This window comes from Lates calcarifer, linkage group LG23, assembly GCF_001640805.2.
Source record: "Lates calcarifer isolate ASB-BC8 linkage group LG23, TLL_Latcal_v3, whole genome shotgun sequence".
Classification (NCBI taxonomy): Eukaryota; Metazoa; Chordata; class Actinopteri; family Centropomidae; genus Lates; species Lates calcarifer.
Genome location: NC_066855.1, coordinates 62,396 through 85,576, shown reverse-complemented (window position 1 = coordinate 85,576; position 23,181 = coordinate 62,396). Strand labels below are relative to the sequence as shown.

The 23,181-nt window shown below is 40.7% G+C and overlaps 1 protein-coding gene across 1 annotated transcript; it reads right to left on the bottom strand.

Annotated features, from left to right (window-relative positions):
• Positions 1-7,794: 7,794 nt before the first annotated feature.
• Positions 7,795-12,282, bottom strand: LOC108874721 (transmembrane protein 100). Its single transcript, XM_018663245.2, has 2 exons — positions 12,077-12,282; positions 7,795-10,044 (listed from the first exon to the last, which is right to left on the bottom strand). The coding sequence occupies exon 2, from the start codon at positions 9,999-10,001 to the stop codon at positions 9,528-9,530; it is 474 nt and encodes a 157-aa protein (XP_018518761.1). The 5' UTR covers positions 10,002-10,044; positions 12,077-12,282; the 3' UTR covers positions 7,795-9,527.
• Positions 12,283-23,181: the final 10,899 nt, after the last annotated feature.

The following is a 23,181-nucleotide window of genomic DNA, read 5'->3' as shown; positions in this document are numbered from 1 at the left end:
TTCTCACTGGTGTTGACTGAAACTGAACCACAGTCCAACCTCAAATATTTAGTGTCTTAATTTGTTCTAATGACTAAATTCACTCCTGCAAATTAACAGTGTTCATATTGATTCATATGAACTGTTTGCTTTTCCTCGTTTCCCTCTCTCAATCATTTGGGATTTTATCTTGACATGACTTTCTCAAAATATAATGAAGAAATTGTGACCTTTTTTTGTGGCTTAATTCCAAAATATTTCAACTTTTTTTCTTGGAATATTATGACTTTTCCTCAAAATATGATGACTTTATAGTCTAAAAATACACAGTGTAACTAACTCTTGGAAAGTAGAAAACTGCAGCAATATCCTGTAATTTTGTAACAGCAACCAAATATGGGCAGGATGTTATGGTTTGCTGACTGATGCTGGACCTCTCCCTCCTCTTTCTCCTGTCGTTACAGTAGCTTGTGCTCATTTTGTACCTTGTCTGTGTCGTATTACTCAAACCTGTTGAGTAGCTGGTTTGAAGCATACTGAAATCTATTTCCCCACAGTTTTTATTTCCAGGAAAACAAGTCTCTCAATCAATATTTCAAGTAGACACATGCTCTGCACTTTAAACCCTATTATTTCAACCTCAATGAAGCATTATTAATGATACATTAGAAATGTTTTGTATTTTTATTTCATGTATGCTAAGTGCCTGCAGGTGGTGCTCTTTTCTCTGGCTTCAGTTGCCAACCTCTTCTGTTTTTTCAAACAAATTGTCACTGAGCACCAACAGGAACATGTATATACACATATACAGGATATATGATGTCATGTGACCCCCATCAGCCACATATATATAAACACACACAGGTTCCACATGAAAGTCCTGGTTCTCTGCTTTCAGTCAAAATGCTTCATCTTGTTTGGATTCATTCTGCATCTGTTCTGCATTATGCATCAGCTTCTACAAGCTTCTCATGTGTCTCTGCATCTACATTCACATGAAGCCTAAACTGCAGAAACAGATCAGTAAGTTCACAGTAAGAATCTGGGCCATGTGTTGCAGAAAGACTTTAGATTCAGTGTAGATGCACTGTCTCTGGACGTCTGTCCATCTTTAAACCTCTCAACCCTTCTCCTGTCTAAATAAAACATAGAAAAATGAAAAGAGGATATCCAGTCTCTCCAAAAAATGTTGTAAAATAACAGAATCAGGAAATACCTTTCAAGCCAGGGACACCTAAACTACTGTCCTCGAGAGCAGATGGTGAGCGCCAGGGGAAAAAAAAGGCGGGGTAAAAATAACAGAGCAGGAAAAATATAGCAAAGCGGATATTAGACTTTAGAGAGAGGACACCCAAACAAGCTGAAATGACTTGCTAATGGTATAAGTTCAGCCTGACCCACTAAACAGTAAGACAGGCTGTGAAAAGCAGAGATCACCTCTTAAAACTGAGACTTTTGAGGGAAGAGGATAAAGATGCAAAAATTCACTTTGAACATTTAAAAGAATCACAGAGAGAGAGGACTGTGCAGAGAGAGATGCAGCATGTTTTTTTTTTTATCTCAAAATCAGGTGATTTCCCTGAATAGAATCCATGAATCTGTTGGTCAGTGTCTTGAAAGATGAGAGGATGGAGCAGTTTTTATTGTGAGGTTGGAGAAAATGTCAGCAGTGGGACAAAGTGACCAGACTGCTGCCAGAAAAAACCATCAGTGTTATTAAAACCTGAAAAACACAGAGGATTAAAGACGGGAACAGAGAGGGGAAAAGACTTAACATGTTTTTCATAAAGTCCTGACACTCATTTTCACAAGCATGAAAGAAGCTCAAACAAATCTGACATTACACACTGGGTGGTTTCTTCTCCTCTAGCTGACAAATGACTGAGCTAGATTTTTGTAATTAACCAGGTCAAATGTTTTTTCTGATAAACCTTTGAACAGAGGATTTGCAGTAGTGGATCTTACTTGCAGTAAAAGTATGTGCAAGCTCTGCACATGCGAAAGAAAAGGTCTGATCTTGGCAGCATTCTTTAAATCAGTGGTTCTCGACCTGGGGTCAGGACCCCACAAGATTAACCTGAGGCGTCACAAGATGATTAACAAGTTAGGAAAATGACACCAGGTGGTTTCACCTCTTCAGGCCTCCAGAAATATTTCAAATTAAACAATCTGAGAAGGTAACAATCACATTTTGTTTGAAATGTTTACAGTTATATAAAATATGTAAATTCTGACAAAGAGCTCCAGGTTGAATTTCCCTTTTTAAAGTTTTAAAATGTCCTTTGTTTTAAAGGGTCACATGTCAAAAAGGTGTTCTGGTTCTGTTCTGGTTCTTTATATGCAGCTGGAAAGTTAAAATTAAAGTTAAATCAGAGTCAACAAGAACACATTGAGGTGCTTCGTGCTTGGATATTGTAGCAAATTGAAGGCACAGTCTCTCTCTATGATGTTTTGGATCAGTAAGGAGGATCTCTGTGTTTTGGGTCATCCATAAACTCAAGTGCAGTTTTCAAGGGAGTGAAAGGAGCTCAGGTCATCAGAATCAACAGCCACATAGACCTGGGTGTCATCTGCATAGCTGTGAAAATCAAAACGATAATTTAATCAGTTATTGAAATGAAACCATGTGAGAAGTTTAGTGTGGTACTGGTACCAACTCAAAGACACATGACAAGGAGCGACAGACAGAGTTTTCATGTCCTCTTCTCAGGGTCAGGGGATCATTACCTTCTCGAAATGAACCCACATTTTGAATTTCATGCCTGACATGTAATTAAATAAACATGGGGACCAGCTGTGTTAAAGATGACTGGGTCTCTGCACTTCCTGTGGAGTTCAACCAATCAAAACTTGGTCAGCTCAAACTCTTCTCATGGACTGACGTTAGGTCAACCATCAGTAGTCCTACTGTTAGCAGTTGTCTAGATGTAGGTATATTCGCAACCAAGCTGCATGTGTCCTTGTGTTTTTCTGATTGGGCTTTATGGTGTCAAGTTAAATATGGTAACACTCTGCACACTGTCTCCTGTATTGACATTGTGAATGTTGGTGCTCTATGGAATCAATCAATAGGAATTTAATTCCTGGAGCTGTGGATTCATATTTGGTATCTTTCCTAACTTTAACCAAACACAGAGCTGTTCATGGAGAAAAAATGGGATTTTTAAATATGGGACAGCCTTGCTCGCTGGAAGGCCACCCTGTCACTGCCTGTGTGTGTGTGTGTGTGGGGGGGGGGGGGGTAAACTCCTGTCAGGAATCAGGCTAATTCCTTGCACACTCTTTGCTGTTCTCCATCTGTAGAGGGTTTTTTTTCTGCCTGACAGACAAAGGAAAAACAGACGACAGATGGACCAAAAAAATTATCTGAAGGAGCGTAAACTGGGACGCACAGATAAAAAACTATTCATATCCAAACTACCCTCAACACTGGCTATATATCGTCTAGAATTTGGCACTATTCTACCTACAAACATGAAAGCTGGTGTAAGTGCACTTGAGTGTAGGTATGTGACTGTGCTGTGAACTTAGACACTACCTCTGTTTCTCCAGGGTTTCGAGCTCATCATTTTTTACATTCATCTCCTTCCTTCTACCAGCAACTGGTTTTAATCAGTTTCAATGAAAATCGACCCACGGATTCATCACAGCAGGTTGCATTAGGCAGAGTGCAACACTATGAATGTCAGACAGGAGAAAATGTCTGAAAATGCTGTCATCCCCACATTGTGTCTGATGGACATGTAAACTAGCACCTCGTCTCAAGATCAAGATCAGATCAAAATATTTTTATTGTCAATTTCTCTCTATGTTCAGGACATACAGAAGAAAAAAATGTTTCTCTCTCTAGTAAAAATAGAATAAGAACTAACTAAATGCAGAGAGAGAGGGGCCGTTGCATCCATTCACGCCATGTGTCAGGTGACATGTAAGGTATGCCGCCATCAGCGCAGACCACGTGTCCTCCTTCCTTGACCATGTAGCCAAGATGGTGAGTGTTGATGGTGAAAAGTGTCCATCATTCCACACGTAACTTTTGGACTGTTTTGACTCACCATCCCGGTACTTTAAGTGCACTGTGAAGAACTTGCACACTTAAAATAAGAAGTGTGTGTGTGGTATAAGTACAAGTACAAAAACTGAAACACAGCATAGTTCCATTATTGCACAACTTGGATGTTTCCCTGATTCATGAACAAGACCCCAAGATACTTAAACTCCTTCCACTGGGGCAGAAACTCACCCCTAGTGCTTAGTTTTGCCACAACCTCAAATTTGGATGTGCTGTTGAATGGGCCACCTCACACTCAGCTGTGAACCATTCCCATGTGCACACAGGCATGGATGGTTTATGAAACAACGGGCACAAATATGTAAAATTGGACACAAAACTGGAGACAAGACAAGAAATGAGAATGTCGTGTAGGTGTGATCGCGAACACATCACCATCACTCCACGCTGACCCTGCAGGCTTGAGAGTTAAGGTCCTGGACTCCTGATGGAGAGCATTGTGTTATTTAAAGGAAATGGAGTCACCTCTGTGCTTCAGTCTTCTTATCACAACCTTTTTTGGTGGCAATCAAAACGGGGGGTGCCATTCTTTTCAAACACAATGTGAACTTCCTGCGTTGAGGCAGCACCGCTCCGTGCACCCCTCCCATCTGTTACAGCACCCACCTCGGACAGGGAGCTGCAACACCCCCTATTATTTCAATAAGCCTTTAAATCTGTCAGCACACCACAAAATGAAAGAAACACATGCAGAGAAAATGTTTGGAGGGAGAGAAATGGATTTTTGAAAAATGAAAGGAAGTGCCTCTCCCTAGTTAATGGGGCCATTTGGGGGCCTTTTGGGGTCTCTCTGCGATTGTTGGCCCTGCTGGTTGGTCTCCCTCAGAGGCTAAAACCAGCTTCTATCACAGGATCTTTCCCACCACAGACCAGCTGGAGCCACTCAGCCCCGCAGACAACGCTCAGAACCACATCCTGTATCCACAACACGTTCACGATGTGTACGTGAACGTGTCCAACGTTTCACTACAAACAATCCCTGCTTCTTTTTTAACATCAGTGAAATTCAGAGATGTTAGTCTGTTGCTTCATTTGAAAATGTAACCTACCTTCCAGTTCCAGAGGTTTAACGAAAAAGGAGAGGCTGTCCTTACACTGAGACACTGACCTGCAAACTCCTTATCACTGCTCACACCTTCAATTTCATAATTTCAGCAGAGAGACATGACTCCCGTAAATGGACATGTGAGGTTTCCATCACATTCCAGTTTTAGCTGCAGAAAACAGGAGGGTTTCAGCACAAGTCTGTAAACGAGCTATGCTGCCTCCCAGCAGCTCTGACTGACAGCACCATCCACATCCAACCTCATTACCGAGTCACAGAGCCTGTCAGCAACAGCTGCAGTTTGTCTGCTGACAGGTAATTAAACCTCACCTCAGCACACACCCAGACACTCTCTGCCTGAGCTTTATCTCTAATGAGCTTTGCTTATTCTGTGTGTACAGTAGAGACCATTAAAACGGCTCCAGTTTGAGACAATCATTAGTTTAAACAGTCAATTCTTCATTAATGTTTCACCACAGACGCACATTAATGCTCTGTTGCCAAAAGACTCAACATCCTCTGAGAAACATATTGTAGGGCCTCAGAACAGTTATGACGGCTTGAAGTTGCCTCATTATTGTGTCACCGAACTGATTTTGTCCCATCTACTCCTTAAAAATAGGTATCTTCACTCATGTCTTTGCACCTCCACAAGTTAAACACCAGACCTATTTGAATCGAGGGAAAGAATCAAAGATGGGCACTGACTCTGGAACCAGGCTTCACTGTCTTCAGGCTTGGGCCAACTCCTCTGACCTTGCAGCTCCTCTGATGACAGTACAATCACACGCCTGCTGGGGAATTAGTTCAAAGTTTTGGTAAAGGGTGTGTAGGAACAGAAACTCCTTCCTGTTCTCTGGCTGATCCACTTTAATCGTGCCGACTCCCTGTCTCTTTGCGTGCCAGGCCCTTTCCGGCTGAGAGTCTGGGGTGTGTTTTAGGGGTTGGATGGGGGAGGGGGGGGTGACACTGCCACTGTGTTACACCTCTGGTCACTCAGCTGGTCAGTGTGTTACAGGATGGGAAGGGAGGGTCGGGATTTCCCCTCTGTACCCTCCTCACAGAGCCTGAGCCGATACAAAACAGTCTGAGAAACACAAAGAACCAGTGTCAGCGTTGATTCATTTGGCCACAGTTCAGAAAGAGGTTCAGTTCCCCATCATTTACCTCCAACAAAGAGGTAAATATGTCAGAATGGACAAACCACAAGAGTTCTGTTTTTATCCTCGCTAGTGACATAGCTCTGGAGATGGCAGTATGAGTCTGTCTGTCCATTGAAATTTTGTTCAAAGAAAGATTTTCCTAAGAACTAACTCCAAACAAACTAAATCCTAAGAACTCTGACGATTCTCCAACTTTTCCTCTAATGCCACCATGAGGTTGATGTTTTTAGCTTTTAATAAAATATCTCAACTACTATCAGATGGATTGGCATGAAATTTCGCTCTAATATTCTCATTGTACTGTAAAAACTTTGGTGATTCTCTAATTTTATCTCTAGTGCCATCTTCAGGTCAAGATTTTGATTTTGTCCAGTACTTTGGTTTATGACCACATAATAATCGATGTGTTATCATGATGGTTTTTGTGCCCCCTCTCTTATGCATTTTGTTTTTCCTCGTCTGTTGTCTGTCCATGAAATTTCTGTCAACGTAATCTGATTAATGGCACATTTGTTAGATCTTAAGTATAATATCACCTGTTCTGGTTCCTCCATCCTGTGGACATGAACTGTTTCAGTTGTAAAGTTGTGTTTTATCCAATGACTTCCCTTTATTTTCAGCAGGTCAAGTCATTACAGCATGCAAACCTCAGGACAGGTCGAACTCTCAGGCTGCAACCTGCAATTATATGTCAGACTTTAAATTCTTAATCAATGTTTAAAAAAAAAAAAAAAAAAAAAAAAAAAAAAAAAAAAAAGGCCATCCATCATTCCCCATTAAATACATTCTAATTTCCTTTTGGCATTTGAGAGAATTTTTGGCATTTTTACTTTTGTTCTAAAGACCTGGTTGGTTTTTGGATGAACTGACCGACAATCAGGAGGTTAATCTAGCTCCGACTAGGGGAGTCACCAGGAGAGGTGGAGCAGGATGTTGAGAAACGTGATCTTGATCTGATATTTAATCATCAGAGGGTGGTGATCTATGTCAGGGCTTCTCAACAGTGACTGTGGTTCCACATCCTGTGAGGTTGTGATTTTTTCCACTGTACTGTTTCTATTTTCACCCCCACAGCTCCTCAGAGGAGCTGAACCTCCTCACAAACAAGACTGAGGATCTGCTCAAGTGATACAACTCTGCATCCACCACTCTCTCTCTCTTACTTTTTCCACTCTCTGCTTGTCTCTCACCCCACCCCCCATCCCCATCTACCATCTATCCCCCCTCCCCTTCCTCCCACATTCCCAGGATGCTGCACTCCGGTGGAGATAAAGTTAGCACTGCAGAAGTGACAACGCGTTGTAACCGTTACCCGTCACCACCACCTCCTCCTCCAAATGACGCAACCCCAGTCTGCCACCCCCCCAACCCCCACCTCCCCTCCTTAGTTTATTATCTGGTCGTGTGTCTGTGGGATGCTAGGCAACATAAACACAACTAAATATAACAGCCGAGCTGCTATAACTTTCCAGCCCGTCCTCAACCTGCTCTGCAAACAGAAACCTCAATGAGTAAATTAAAAAGAAGAAATCAGGTTGGCACTTGAATCTTGACTTTAATAAAAACAAATATATTCCACTTATATATCTGTTGATACAGAATAAATAAGACTGAGCTACAGAGACAGTTTCAGACTGACCCTCAGTTCAACAGTTACACTTATAACTACATGTGAGCTCTTTAATATGGTGGAATACATGAAGTTTGGTTAGTTTTCATCACTTTGGATCATAGTGCACTAGTTTAAAACATACAAGGTGGCATGCATATCAAAGAATATCCCTGTTAGTGACCTCCCAACTCTGTCTATTACTTTGTGATTCATCCACATAGCACTCCTTTCATGTTTTCTACCTGTTATCCTGCAGCAGGTTGTATATTCAAAGTTATTTTCTTTATCCCATAGATTTTAAGTTCCATATTTCCTCCTCAATATGACTGAATCATAGAGTAACATATGGATGTCACTAACAGGGCCAATCAGAGATGACTGTATTTTGTCTCAGAAAGAGAAATGTCAGCAATAGAGTACCTTCTTAAATGTCTTTTATAGCTTATTAGCAGCATTTACTTACAGATAATGTACATCATCAGTGAGCTTTGTAGAGCTATGACTAACCTTCATCTACATCACATCAACTGGTGCCTGTAGTTTTTAGTCGAGTGTCAGAAAAGCAGGAAAAACGTAGCTCAAATATCCATGCAAACCATGAGTTTCGGTGCATTCATAGTGATAGGATGTTTGATAGTCTGATGTGGACCTCTGACCTTCAGAATAAAAGCAGTGGGGTGTTATATAAACTTATGGTAATGAAATGTGTTATTCTAACCCACTGAATGAACCACATATTGATAATCAATGTCATATACTAATATATGTGTCCTCTCTCTCTAGTCCAATTTTGATTGTTGATGCATATTTTACAGTGGCTTCACAAAGTATGTTGATACCTTTACTTTTTTGCATCAGATGTAATTTTAAATTGATTAAATTTATTGTTTTAGCATTTAAAGCAGAAATTATGCTTCTCCAAAAATGACTGATGTCCAGAAACTCAGCATATAGCATATTGGATATCATGTTTTTTTTTACACTGATTATTAGTCTGTGCTTTCATTTAGCAGCTCTGACAATTAAAAGCTGCATTAGTGATTCAAACTCCCAGTTTTTATTCTGACTGATATAAATATTCCTTAAACCATGTGTTCAGTTTAGAAATAAACAGATATCCATGGCAGTATTTTTTCTACCATATGACCTCTGGGGGACTCCAGAGCTCAATGTGATGTCTTCAAATGTCTTGTTTTGTCCAGTCATCAATCCACAACCACCTGTGACCCATAATAGGAAATCCAAGAAGCTGAAACCAGATAATGTTTGGCACTTTTGTTTCATAAGTGACGTAAACAATTGATCAGTTATCCAAATTGTTTTCAGTTGACTGTTAAACTCGTTGTGTCCACAGTAGAGCTTGGTAAAAGAAAGTTTAGTCCTCCTCCATCGTCCAACATGGAGTAGTCAAACTGAATGATCCTGCAGGCCACCATGTCTCCAAAGCCTGATCCTTTAAGGTTTCTGCACAGTTGCCATTGCCTGAGCTTCCAGGTCAGTGAGTTTAATGTCTGTGTCTTTACTGTTTGTGAACATGTCAGTGTGGTGCGTTCAGACTCACTGTCTCCCTGAAGTTTATCATGTGGACTGTATAGATGTCCAGAGCTTAAACTTGACTCTTCTAAAGTTCCTAACAGGTGTTTTCATGGACGGTGATCAGGCCACACAGTATCCGTGACTGGCCATGAGGGCAGTCTGGCTCTCCCTGCGTTTGTCCTTCTTCTTTCTCAGTCGAACCCTCCAGCAGATGGCGCTAGACCCCAGCAGTCCCACTCCAGCAGACAGCAGCACCAATCCCAGCACCGAGATGGTGGACCCGTGAGAGTTGAAGGTGTACGCCACTGCTGTGACCACAATGCCGGCAATGAAGACAACCACGCCAAATGGCACAGTGCAGCGGTAGCAGGACATCTCAGCGCCACCTGTGGCCGCTGTCAGCTGGACCTCATTGACATGGGGAATGTGTGTGGTCACGATGACGCCATGGTCCTTCCTTGGCTTGTCCTGGTTCAGCCTCTCAGCAGAGATTGATGTTGGCATCTTCATGGCGCTCCTGGGAATCCTGGGACCACCTTTACCGTGGAGGTCGTCTGGCATGGTGATCTTACTAGCGAGGAAAAGGTGGGCCATCTTGGTGCTGGTGTCAGCAATCAGCCAATCACAGAACAGCTAGCTGGAAACAGAAAATTAAAGGGATGTTACTGATTCTGTTTCTCTGACCTTAATGAAGAACTTCAAATATCAGCAGGCCTCTGGTCTAGCTATGGTTGCCTGCAATGGACATAAACTAAGACTGAAATCCAACACCACGGTCACATGACGTCAACGTCTCCACCACTAAGCTTCCAACTGGTCATTTCATTTAGCTCTGAGCTCTTCTACAAAAGCCTTTCTTCTTAGAAAGTTAGTGAGAGTTTGAAAGAGCGTGAGTAGAAACACAACGAGGCTGTAAAGGTGGACTGGTGAGTAGATGGGTTTTCATGTTAACGTCCCCGACAACCTCTGTAGTCTCATTTAGACACTCGTTAGCAACCGCCTTTTTTAAGACACGTAAAAGCTTCAAACATCAGGAGTGGGGGATTTACTGACCCATTTTATGTCGGAGAATAAAACCTGAAAATGTCTTGAGCTTGTGTTAAAACCACAGACCTTATTTCAGACATTTAACCAGAAACCTATCGACTTAATGATGACTAAACAGGAAGTAATGGATATCCAGGTTTTAGGACTCATTTCCTGTAGCTCTCTAATCTTAGTCTGTGCTATATTTTCAGATGAATAAGTAAATCATGACCAAACGTTATCACAAAAGAATATTTCCAAAGCAACAGAGTGCACTCCCACTCATCCACAATGACAATGAAAATACATCTCTTTCTCTGAGCTAGAGAAAGTTAGTCCGCCTGCTGCTGTGCTTCTGTGATGTTCAGCTGCTGTTAATCAAACTTTAATGTGAAACAGATGAATGGAAGAGACAGGCGTTTCATCAATAGTAAATTCAGAATATGTAGCAGGGAGGTGCCTCATTAAAAAACAGGGAAAATTAGGAATAATGGTCTCAATAAAGGTCCAGATTGACTGTGACTCAGTCCACAGTGTTCACCTCCATTTATCATTAGACAGCAACAAACTGTGTGGTACAACAATCTCAGGAACTACACACCAAGTTGTCTAGCTGAGAACATTTCACGTGTCATGTCTACGCATTTTAAGCTTTGTGATGGCGTACAGCCATAACGGAAACGTGTTGTGATAACACCGGAAAGGACTGAGGTGTTATTCATACACCAGACTGTGTGATCCATCATCTCTGTAGTGACGTATACCTGAGCTTACGTCCACCTTAACTGAAGATAATTTAAGATTTCAGGAGGAATGTGAATGGAGGGAGTCACTTTAACAACTCACGCAGTTTTGGGTGTAAATGATTAATATTACAGTTAATGAGCGACAGTGATGGAATGGGATTTTTTGCCCACAGTTTTGCCTCCACTGCTGGGCTGAAAAAAGCATGTTCATCTCCCCTAGGTTGTTTTAGGTGAATATATACTTATACTGTGTTTTTATTTACACTAATATTCCCTTATAAACCAGCTGGAATCAAACATCAGTGGAAGAGCTCTTTAGTAAAGATGAAGACATCAAGTCTCTATGAGGGAAACTAAACATGATTTCAGGAAATGTTTGTGAAAAAAGAACAATGTAATTGCCAGGTCGGTACAGATTCAGAGTTCATTGTGGTTTAAAATATCAACGGTAATGTTATTATGCAGAATGACCCACATTCAATTAGTGGATGGTTGTTATTAGTATAGCTATATTCACATTATAGTTTTACTGTTGTAGGTCGTTCATCTGTTTTTATCTGTAAAATCTTAATCTGCAAAGTAACTAGTAACTATAGCTGTCAAACAAATGTACTGCAGTAAAAAGTACAATATTTCTCCATGAAATTAAGTACTTCAAACTTGTACTTCTGCACAGCACTTGTACTTAGTCATGTTTCACAACTGATTTCACTTCAGTCTGAAAAAGAAAATTTATGGAGGTTCATCTGAGATCGAACAGTTTATATGGATGTGAATGGAGAAGACACACACACACACACAGATCTGATAGTTACTGCTGGTAAACCTGTCTGGCTGTCATCACTGCAGTTTAATAATGCAGCTTTCTCCTGCTCAGAGAAAAATAAAAGCACCTACTGTTGAAGTGTGCAGCGCTTCCATTCCCTGCAGCTCTTATTTTCTTATTTTTCCATCCACAGAGATGAACTCACACCCTCACGTTTTTCTCCTCAGTGTGGAGGCTCCACAGGTCGAGTCTCAGTCTTCAGTTTCCCTCTCTCTCTCTCTCTCTCTCTGTCTCCTCCCGGCTCGTCACTCTGCATCGTCCTGACTGCAGGAATAAATGGGGGGAATATGGCTATCAATAGAAAAAACGGGGGGGACCTCCCCTCCTAACTCCCCTCCACCACCACCCCACCCACCCCCTCTCCATACCACCTCCTACTGGACCAACAGGAAAAGTTTTAACTCTTTCCTCTCTTCAGCTGGTACCCTGTCTGTCCAGCTCTGTTTCACATCCATACAGATACATAACATCTCTCTGTGAAGCTTTACCAACTCACATGTACATTAATATCCCCCTTTAATTAATGTAATGGTATTAATGGAGTAACTGATGGAGGAGAAAAACAGATTGTGTGTGTCAGTTTCTTAAATCTTAACAGGTACATTCTTTTTTTCCATCATCATTTAAGTTGACATCATTTTAACATTTCGACATTATACAAAAGATTACAGTCTAGCTGGAACCGCTGACCATAGTTAGACCAGAGGCCTGCTGATATTTTAAGCTCTTCAATAAGGTCAATGAAATTGAATCATTAACATCCCTATAACTAATTTTACATGATCACAAGTCTTTTTTTTCTTTCTTTTTTTACTTTTGTTAATTAACTAACAGATGGAGGCAGACGTATTCCAGCAGCTCCTATTCTGTAAAATTCCTGTTTTTGTCAATGGAGTCTGGTTGTGAAATATAATGATGTTTCTGGTTAAACAAAAAGGATCTTACTCTTTAACAAGAAGCTAGATTCGATCCATAATGTTGTTGGGCACATAAAATAACATTCTGAGTCTGGCAGTGGCAAAAACAAGAACTTTAGTGGACATGCTCTGATATGGAATTGTCAGGTGCACTGTTCTTGTTCAATACTGCACAGATTCCAAGGATTTTTGTTCCAATCAATCATTTTCACCCAGGGAAAAATAAGACCCAGGTTCAAAAATACCAGAGTTATCCTTTAAAGCTGAGTCACTCCAACATTCAAAATGTAGACTTTTTACCCACAGCCCTTCCCACCTTTCCAGTCACCTGATTCCTCACAACCACCTGCTCACCTGTTCCCCATTCTCTCTCATGAGCTCCAGCCTTTACTCCTGGTTTCCATCCTGCCCGTTGCTGACCTTCCTCTACCAGCCTCTGCTTTACCCATAATAGAGGTGAGCTGAACTTTTTATCAGCGTCTCTGAGTTGTGACTCATTTCAGTGGGTTCACTGCTGGTTGAATTTGAAGTAAATTCCTGTAGAACAGAACTTAAATCCTCTGATGACTATTAGTAGTAATGCCATAAAACTGAAACTTTACATCTGATAATGGCAGTGATGGAGTCACTTTTCCTCTCCCAGAATCCTCCTGCTGGTCCCTGGGAGGCCTCCACCCTGCAGCTGAAAACCCACAGTCAGCTCCAGACCTGCAAACTGTAACATCTGGGAGGAATCAGCTGACAGAAACAGCTGAGGTTTGTTTATTGTGCTGATCCTGATGTTGTCCTCTGAGGCTCCATACGGCTCCGGTTTCACATCCACGGTGGTCCACTGAGGACCGTGAGGTGAAGAGAACTGTGAGCGTCATAAACACTGAATCCCATCACAGAACTGCAGAGTAACTGTGATAAATATCGTATCTGTTAAAGCAACACAACGTACCTTTACCAATTACCCATGATCCCCTTCTCATTCTGGAGCAGGAAGTGCTGTCACTGTAACAAACACACTAAACTCTGTTTCTAACTCTTGATATTTGCGTCAGTTTCCTGGCTGGATATCAGAGATGAACACTGGTTTTTAACTGATCTACAGTTCTCTAGAGGGAGATCAAACCTGAAAAACCAAAGTTACACAGAGAAACAGGTGTTCAAATGGCTCCATTTTTCCTGTTACACTGAACCATCACAATGATCAAGAAGCTGAGATTTAAAAGATTAAATAGTCACATAGTGTTGCTTTAAAGTAAAGTTTTTGTGACTGTAGATTTTCAGAAACTTATTTCTGATTGTTAAAAGCTTCAGATCGTTAATATATGAGGTGACCTGTTAGCAGCAGGTGGTTCTGGTTCTGGTCGACAGTTGACCTTGTTCAGGTCTTGTCTGTAACAGGAGGTTTTTTCTGCTCCAATATCCTCCCCCTCCAAACTTACAGCCAGCTCTCAGTGCAGCTGCAGCCTAAATAGCACAAAGGGAAGTTACAGTTGCACTTTTTGATGTAGTTCTGCTGACTTCACGCTAAAGTTTTCCTCAGATCCCAAAGAGGACAAGTTACTGAAAAAAAAACTCCCTGCTCAGCCACCGACACATGAAGCCTGGTTTCTGTGTGTTCAGGGTCTCTGTACTGCAGCAGTCACACTTATCGCTCATCATTCAGGTGGAAACTGTTTAATTACAGTTGGCCTTAAGGAGCACCTCTAACTGAAATAATTCTTGGCTTTGCAAAGGAAGCAACACATGTGAATGAGCCAATCTCTAAAAACCTTTAAAAATCCTTAAAATAGAAACACAACTGAGAGTTCACATACAAATTGTCCAAAAATCAAATATATAATGGTGTTTCTGGTCAAACAAAAAGGATTAATAAAGAGCTTTAATAAGAAGGTCTGTCTCTGTAGGAATCCTATCCATAATGCTGTCAGACACTTAGAATAACAATCTGTTCTTGATCAATACTGCACAGATTCCAAACATTTTTGTCCCTATCAACCATTTACACCCAAAAAACACGAGAAAATAAGACTCAAAAAAGGCTCAACAATACCAGAGTTATCCTTTAAGTTTCCGAGTTTACAGGCAAATAAAGTTGATGTCTATACAAAGGACAATTTGGCTTCTTAATGTTGCTGCTGCACAGAGAAGCTCAACCAGAATCAAAGTTTTCTAAAAGCGCAGTTTATCTGCCCCCTGCCCCCACCTCCGACCCCACCCAAAGAGTGAGTTGAAGAGGCTCAGCAATCAACAGAGAAAATCAGTGACAATGGAGGAAAAAAAATGTTTTATGAGCTTTAATGTGACTCAAATCTCCTGTAGTGTCCAGCTGGACACATCTGGCCTTATTTTCAAACTCTGAGCAGACTTTGCTTTTGCAGATGATCCTCTTGGGGGGGCCCAGATGAGGCCTTTGATCTGGAGAGAGGGGTCACCACAGGAAGGCCTGAGAGAGAGGTTGGAGCCCCCAAACATAGTGACCTGGAGAGAACTGGAGAAACCAAACAGAAAGTCAGTCACTTTATATCTGTCATCACCTTCCTTTGTGGTGATTATTTTAAATATTTGCACCAGGAGAGTAAGAGCTTGTCAGAGCTAATTTACATCCATGTTTTCAGGAGCCAGATGAATGAAAGAAGCTCTCTGTGCTCACATCGTATTATTTCCCTGAAGGAAATGTGGTGATGTTTGAAGAGGCTCTCTCTACAGTAATCAGGCCAAAATGAGATGTTTAATGAATGCATGGAGATTGATTTTCCTTCCTGACCCATTAGACGGATGTCCAGGGATGGAGGACAAGTGCTAAATCACTTCCTTCCCGGATCCATTTCTGGGTTAGGGATGATGTGAGTTATTTGCTTTGGATCCATTTCTCTGGAGACATCCTCCCCTGCTTCCTCTTTGCAGCAGATGGTTACAGACTGTGCATGTAAAGTGGTGAGGTTAGCAGCTATTGGAGCGCACAGGACTATGTTTGTGCTTTTCCTTTTCTGTTCCTTCCTGCATACAGGTGTGCTCAAACTGCAGCTTTGTAGTCTCACATGTTCTTCATTTTCGTTGGCTCAGATCAAAGTGGAAACGTTGACTTTGCATCTTGGTAGCTTCACACGGCCCAGTTACTAAGAACAAACCCACTTACAGAAGTGTGTAGTCATACCAGCAGCCCCCTGAGGCTTCAACTGAACAAACTGTTGAATTGATAAAATATGAAGAAAAAAAACTTTTGTGTCAAGAGATTCTTTCCACTGGTGGGGTGAAAAAATTTTAAGCTTTTCCTGAGGGTGGCGCCACAGAAATCCAACCTCTGCTTCAATAAAGTGTAAATCTGCTGTTGATCTGAATTTTTCTTACTGTCCTCAAGTTTAGACTCAAACCAACAATATGTTCGTTCGTCACTTTCTGATTACCCTTCTCAGTCTGTGGCTCTCCACTCCAAGGCCTTTGGTTCCCTCTGAAGACATAGATCACAGTTACATACTCTCACTGGCCACTTTATTAGGTACATCTGTTCAACTGAAAATGGTTCGAGGTATGAGTGCATTCAGAGGAAGAGGATATAAAATCAGAAGCTTTGATCTACACATGATGCTTATTAGTAGGAGACGCAGTGTTGGTTTGGTACTGCACATGAGATTTGTTCATAGGAAGAAACTTGTATCACATCTCCAGAATTCATTTTACCTCCACAAATGATCTCTAAACAATCCAAAGCTCCCTCTTTAAAAGTAAAAACACTAAAGGAAAAAAGTTAAGCACAACAACAGGAGCCAACAGTCGAAGAAAAACAGGCAGCGCAGAGGAGTGAAGGGGATGTGACAGAGGAATACAGGATGTGTGACTGTCAGCATGATTATCATTTGGTATTATTAGGATCAGAGGAAACTAAGGATGTTATTAGAGAGAAAAAGAGATGAGCCAAATGGAGAAAGAGTGACAGGATGTAAAAGACTGAAGCAGATCAAATAAAAACAGGGCAGGTCATAGGCGCTCGATGAAAGGTCCTGATTATGTCAGATAAGTTGACAAAAATGCACGACTAAAATAAAACCTGTTGATGGTCTAGAATTAGCTTTTGCAGTTCTGCAGTTCTCTCCAAGTCATGCAGTTCCTCTCCATGTTTGCACATGGAGAGGAACTGCAGAGAAAACTTAAGAGCAAAACAAAAATAAACCTGATTCAAAGCCACAGAGAAGACATAATGAAGGAGGAATGAAAACCAGATGAAGAGAGGAAGGAAGAGAAAGTGTCAGAGAGAGGAAGATACAGAGGGAGCTCCAGGTTTGGACAGAGGAGGAAGTGTTCCCATAATTCATTGTTTTCATGTGGGATTTATCATGTCAGCAGCGCGATTACCTCACTTCCTCCTGCTCAGCGTCAACACACCGGCTGCAACCCTGGAGAGCCAACAGGAAGGGCTTCCAGTTCAGAGGTCAGCAGGTCGCAGAAAACACTGCAGCTGTCAAATCGAGGTGTTGTAGAGACGTTTTGAAATCCATTCTTTAGTTAGGATCAGATTCATCTGCTATCAGTACAGGCCGTTCTCTCCAAATACTACATTTCCCATGACCCTTTGCTGAGGCTGGATTTGTTTTGGTTGCAAGCCTCTGAAATTCTGCGCACATTTCTGATGTTCACTGATTCAAACAGGTCTGACCCCTGTTTCACCCAGCTGGAGAATCAATCCACCAATCAGATCTTGGCAGGCTAAGATGGTTAAGATGGAGAATCTTATTGTGCATCTACCAAGCTTCAGTCATGGACAATAGCAACAGACAAATGGTGCCAAGTGTGAATGACTTGATTTATTTCCTCACATTAATTTCACAACCAATGTGTGTGTGTGTGTGTGTGTGTGTGTGTGTGTGTGTGTGTGTGTTAAATGATTTTTTTAAATTTCATTTAAAAAAAATTATGTTTACTTTTGAATACTTAGGATTCCATATTTGCTCCCGGTAAAGTGAAATAGTTTAAACTATCTGTGAATTTTTCTGACAGAAAATCTCTCTGGTGAAATCTGTAAATGTTATCAAGTTCCATCTGTTTTTCTATCCATGTCACAGTAGAATATTTCTGTAAAGAGGTTTTATATAATGTTGTTTTCTTTAATGTTCTTTATGTGGTTTAAGTAACATGCTGAGTCTCAGTCTCAGTGAACCCGCCGTATGTTTACACAGGTGCATTGCGACACCTGGCGGCCACATTTGGCGGCTTTTTCTCCTCCACAGTCAACATGGAGCCGCTGCTGCTGCAGAGTGAATCTGTTATTAAAATATCTCATGTAAGTCCTACACATGTCGAATTAATGTCCTGTCATAAAGTGAAATAATGTGCAGACTGGTCCTGATACGATACTGGAGAACTATGGGAGCTAACTGTCTGATTTAACACCGTACACCAGCTCTGCTGACCTGTGTTCTGACTGCAGTTAGCTAACTAGTACCAATCAACTAGTTGACTCACTTTTCATGTAGACTTCACACAGACCCGCCGAAATCAAGAGCAGTATATGTAGTTATGTTTTTAACTGAAGATGTTTGTGGATGTTCAGTCATTTATTTTATTTTTCACGTTCTTCCAACAATTGAAGGTTTTTGTTGTCAACTACTCAGGAAAACTCTGCTGTAAAGAAACATCCTGCCATTTATTAGAAGTAGACTAGAGGGTGGGTGGTATCATTAGGATCGATCAATATTACCACTCTTATCATTACTAGTTCGATCCAATACTCTCTGTCTGGAGTCCAGGCTGTGGTCTGTCTGCTGCCACCTGCTGGAATAAAGCAGCACTGCAGATGTGTGGACGTCACTCTACATTAAAACTGATGAAATAATTGAGAGTGGGAGCTGAGAGGAACAGGAGACTGATCACATTTCTGCTTCTCCCAGCAGACTGAAGACTCAGGTCGAGGCCAGAACAGTCAGAGGAAAAGTCTTCAAGCAACAAACTCAAAGTTCTTCAGCAACATATTCCTGTGGTCAGTTTGATATATGGACATGATAATGCTACATTTAGAGGCTTCTGCTGAACAAAAACTAATTGTAGGACTAACAACAACTGATCTGACAGAAGTTCTTAACATTGTACTAATAATAACAATAAAGCTGATGGCTGTAATGTTTCCATTTATATGTCTGACAGTAAACCAGATCCATGGAGGCCCATTCCTGCAACCCACAGGACCAGACACCACAGGACACTCCCAGAGATCATACAGAACTGAAAGCTGCTGTAGTTGGAGTTTATGAGGCTCCATCTCATCATGTCCAGGTACAGTTAACATTATTTAATGATATTATTAATATTATTAACATTAACATTTGTTTTATATTGATTATATGAGTTCAGGTTCCTGGTGGCTCCAAACACTGTTAATATACTGTTGACTCTTCATTCACTCAGAAACACAAACAGTGTAAATCATTGTTTTCAAGCTGGCAGCTTGTTCTCTGCAGTAATATGTGAGATAGTATGAACAAGTCTGAACCGTTCTCCATCAGGTCTGCTTCAAAAGTTAGGCTTCAGGTCGAGGTATGGATCTGAAGTAGGAGAAAGGTTAAAGTGTTACTTCAGTTTAAAAAATCTTTTTAGAAAAATATATAAAAACATATATTGTGATTTTTTTAGTTACAAATATCATTATTATTAACATGTTTTTTCAACAAACTTTTTTGAGGTAGAAACAAAGAAATTAGTTAACATGCTGTTAGACATGCTTTTTAAATGACACATGGGTTTTGGTAACAGGAGTGAGAAACAAGAAACTGTCTTCTGCTTTGAAGCCTATAAAACATTAAAAACAGTTGCTGAAATTGACCATAACACATTCTGAATAGTGTGTGTGTGAATGTGTGTGTTACTAGAGTTGCAAGAAGCAAATTGAGAGAGAGAAAACCTCTCTTCATTTATCTAACTTATTAAAGAAAGAGCTCTGAACTCACAGGTGAAGTCAGTTGAAAATGTTCTACAGTTACTCACAGCCCTCAGGTTGATGTGCAAGTGGCCCTCTACCTCAAAAACAGAAAATCTAAAAATACAAATAAACAAATAATGATGCAATTAGTGTTGCAAAAGGAATATTTTGCAACTCTAGTGTTGCAAAAGGAATATTTTGCAACACTAGTGATCATACAATGTCATTATGACTTTATAACTCCCTAGGGGGTTAATCATCACTGTACAACACACCAATTCATAGACATATTTTTTAAATTCACATTTTCTATAGTACTGTGCACTGTCTTAGGCCACCAATAGCTTTGTTGTTTTAGCAAAGTTTTAATGACCACCCTTGTTTATTTTCAGTGTCTTTATTAAGATACAAACTGAAAATACAGGAGATATGTACACAGAATTTAAAAAAACACAACATTTTCAGAACAAAACGGCTTCTACAGCAAAAGCACATCTTGAACTTTTTTGAGGAGACTGTCTTGAGGTTTTCTGAAGTGATCATCTGGTGTATTATACCAGGCTTCTTTTAGCACTTCCCAGAATTGCCTTTTAAGTCTTTCTCTGTCCAGGTGATCCCATACTGCCTCTATAATATTCGGGTCTGGACTCTGTGGAGACCAGTTCGTGACTGTCTGTGTTTTATCAGCTGTTCTTCTCTCCAAATATGATTTCACTTAAATACCACATCTTGAGTATCCAGTTTGTTTGTGGATTTCCCTTTGAGAGTGGCCTGGCTGATGCAAAACAATGTCTGTCAAATTCTGTGATCCGTGGCATTGAAAGGTGGTCTTATATCAGCAAGTTTCAAATGAGTTAAACTTATACATGTGTAGGTAATGCTCAAGCATGTCTTGCACAAACCTGGTGTAATATGCCTTTTTCACAGCAGTCATTTGGACATGAAATAGTAGGACAAATACAGGTGTTAGCAATGACATTAATTAGGGTTCCTTTCCATTTAGATTCAAGAGAGCCAGGTTAGTGCTACTTTTTTCTGTTTGAATACTGCATACACATTTCCTGTATTTACTGATTGTATTCTAATAAAGAGAGAAATAATTATATATGACCATTATAGTATTGCTAAAACAACAAATCTAATGGATCTAAAGACCTGCACAGTATTGTATCTTTTGGAAACATTTGGATGGCCTCTCTGATTTCAGAAGGTTAAAGATTATTTTAGATGATTTTACTGAATCTTTCTGAGTTTATAAGCCACATGAATTCCACTGTGTATCCTCCTCATGACCTTGAGAGTGTGGAGGCTGCTGCTTCATTGCAACAGTTTTTAGTTTGTAGTTTGCTTATTGTGCAAACAAGAAAGGTTTCCACATGTTCACTCAACAATTTCAACAAAAACTTGTGTAAGCAGTTTTTCAGTAAAAACAGATTGACTCCTTTTCTGTTCTACTTGCCAACAAATTCCTGAATTCCTGAAAGATGCAATTGCCCAGGGTCATGCAGAGAAGGTGCCATCAAATGATCATCACTCAACAAGCAGACTTGGCCAACTCTCTTCTAGGTGTCCTGCTGAGGTTCTGCCAGGAACAGATTGCAATCATGACAGATGAATGGATGACCCACCAAGTTCAAGATCATGAGGAGGATTCAAACTTGCTGAGATTTCTGTGGTGGCCAGATGGTGACACAAGCCAAAGTTTAGAACAATATCGAATGAAAATGCACCTGTCCAGGGCCATCTATTCCCCAAGCTGTACTAATTTTGTTCTGCAAAAAACTGCAGTTAGACAGAGAATTTGATGCAATCACAGTTGACACCATTAAACCAAATGTTTCTGTTGATGACTGCCCTAAATCCATAGCAACAGAGAGAGTAGCTTGTCAAGAATCTCAGTGAACTGTGTGCTAAAGGAGGATTTAAACTAACAAAGTGGGTTAGCAATAGCCATGTTGTCCTGGCTGCTATGCCAGAGGAACACAAAGCCAAGCACATTAGAAACCTGGACCTGGGCAGAGAAAAGCCACCTGTGGAAAGGGCTCCTGGGATGTACTGGAATATTGAAAATGACACATTTGGATTCCAGATTACAATCAGAAACAGGTGTCTCACCAGATGAGCTATACTTTCTACTGTCAGGACATTTTACGACCTGCTAGGTCTTGCTCCCCCCTGTGTATTAAAGCAAAACAGATTCTCAGAGATCTTTGCAAGGCTAAGTGCGGATGGGATACAACCATCCCTGGTGAAGTCTCCAAACCATATGAAAAATGGTTGACTGAACTGGGACAACTTAAGCATTTCAAGGACAGCAGATGTCTGAATCTTGGGGATTTTGGCCAAGTGGAAATAATGCAGTTGCACACTTTTGTGATGCAACGGCATTAAAGTGAGGTTGGACCACTTTGAAAAGTTGGGGTGTAATCTTCACTTGCCTTACTAGCCATGCAATCCAATCTTGAGGTTGCTAGCAGTTTGGACACTAACCCCTGAAATATGCAGATTTCTATTCTGTTGCAGTACTGTGATCAATCACAAAAGGAGCTTGAACAATCAGTAAAAGAACTTCACCATGACAAAATCCATAGAAATCTACTCCAAGAAGGAATACAGTGGATATTTAATCCAGCATCTGGCGCTCGCCATAGAGGTGCATTGGAGAGACTCATTAAGTCATGAGGCCTTGTAAACAGTCTAATGTAAGGTGGAAGCAATAATGACAGATGGACATACCACTACGGTAACAAATGACTTTGAATGATGTGGAACCTTTAACACCTTATTACCTACTTCTTCTCAAAACTAACCCTGTCATGCCTTCGGGGCTGTTCACTAAGGAGGACCTGTGCTCTAGAAGGAGATGGTGACAGGTACAAGATGTAGCAGCTCTTTTCTGGAGGAGATGGGTCAGAGAATACACTCCAATCATGCAACAGAGAAATAAGTGCAATGCACATACAAGGAATTTTCAACCTGGAGACCTCGTTGTTATTGTGGATGATTCTGCTCCCAGAAGGTCCTTGGTTTTAGGATGGATTTTAAAGACCTTAAGTTACAGTGTTCTAGTTAAAACTATAACCAGTGCTCTATAGAGACCTGTCAGTCAACTGTGTCCACTCCTGTTTAAGGAATTTTGTAATAATGATTACAGTATCAAAATGTATTTTTACTGTTAACATGTAAGTTGTACTTGACCAAGGCGGTTTGCCAGCATTGTGAAATGTTGTTGCTGTAATACTTATCAAGAGTGTGTGAGCGTTGGCACACACACCACACAACAGTTTTATTGAGCCATGATGTGTTTTAATTCCAATTTCATGTACTCTTCCAACATCACCATCATGTTACTGCTGTA